This window comes from Octopus bimaculoides, chromosome 6 (assembly GCF_001194135.2).
Source record: "Octopus bimaculoides isolate UCB-OBI-ISO-001 chromosome 6, ASM119413v2, whole genome shotgun sequence".
In the NCBI taxonomy this organism is placed as follows: domain Eukaryota; kingdom Metazoa; phylum Mollusca; class Cephalopoda; order Octopoda; family Octopodidae; genus Octopus; species Octopus bimaculoides.
Genome location: NC_068986.1, coordinates 107,919,017 through 107,919,791, shown reverse-complemented (window position 1 = coordinate 107,919,791; position 775 = coordinate 107,919,017). Strand labels below are relative to the sequence as shown.

Here is a 775-nt window from a genome sequence, read left to right as displayed (position 1 = left end):
AAACGATATGATTGTGAAATATGTGGAAAATCATTTTCTAATCAAGGTTACATAAAGATACACAAACGTACTCACACTGGAGAGAAACCATTTCATTGTGAAATCTGTGGCAAAGCATTTTCACTCTTTCATACTGCAAGAATTCATCAGCTTACTCACACTGGAGAAAAACAATTCCATTGTGAAATATGTGGCAAAAGATTTACTCAAGCTAGTAATTTATCAAGACATAAACGTACTCACACTGGGGAGAAGCCATACAGGTGTGATGATTGTGGGAAAGCATTTTCTAATTTGAGTGAATGTGAAACACACAGAGGTGTGCATTCGAAGCCTTTCCACTGTGAAATTTGTGATAAAGTATTTTCTGCAAAACAGTCTTTAAAAGTACACAAACGTATTCATACTGGAGAGGAGCCATATCATTGTGAAGTATGTGGGGAAGGATTTACAAGTAGTGGTACCTTAATAAGGCATAGACGTACTCACACAGGGGAAAAGCGACACCGCTGTGAAATCTGTGGAAAAGTATTTCCTGAAAAATATGTTTTAACATTACACAAACGGATTCACACAGGAGAGAAACCATATCACTGTGAAGTTTGTGGAAAGGACTTTTCTGGTAGCTGCAACTTGGTAAATCACAAGCGTATTCATACTGGAGAAAAACCGTACCCCTGTGAAATCTGTGGCAAAGCATTTTCTGAAAATAGTAGTTTAAAAAGACACAGACGTATTCACACAGGAGAGAAACCATATCGCTGTTTAATATGTG

The 775-nt window shown here is 37.3% G+C and overlaps 1 protein-coding gene across 1 annotated transcript in view; it reads left to right on the top strand.

Moving 5' to 3' along the window:
• Positions 1-775, top strand: part of LOC106867981 (zinc finger protein 721) — a 48,176-nt gene that overhangs the window by 45,024 nt on the left and 2,377 nt on the right. The window contains exon 8 of the mRNA XM_052968504.1: positions 1-772. Within this exon, the coding sequence (XP_052824464.1) occupies positions 1-772 (772 nt within the window). The remainder of the gene's footprint in view (positions 773-775) is intronic.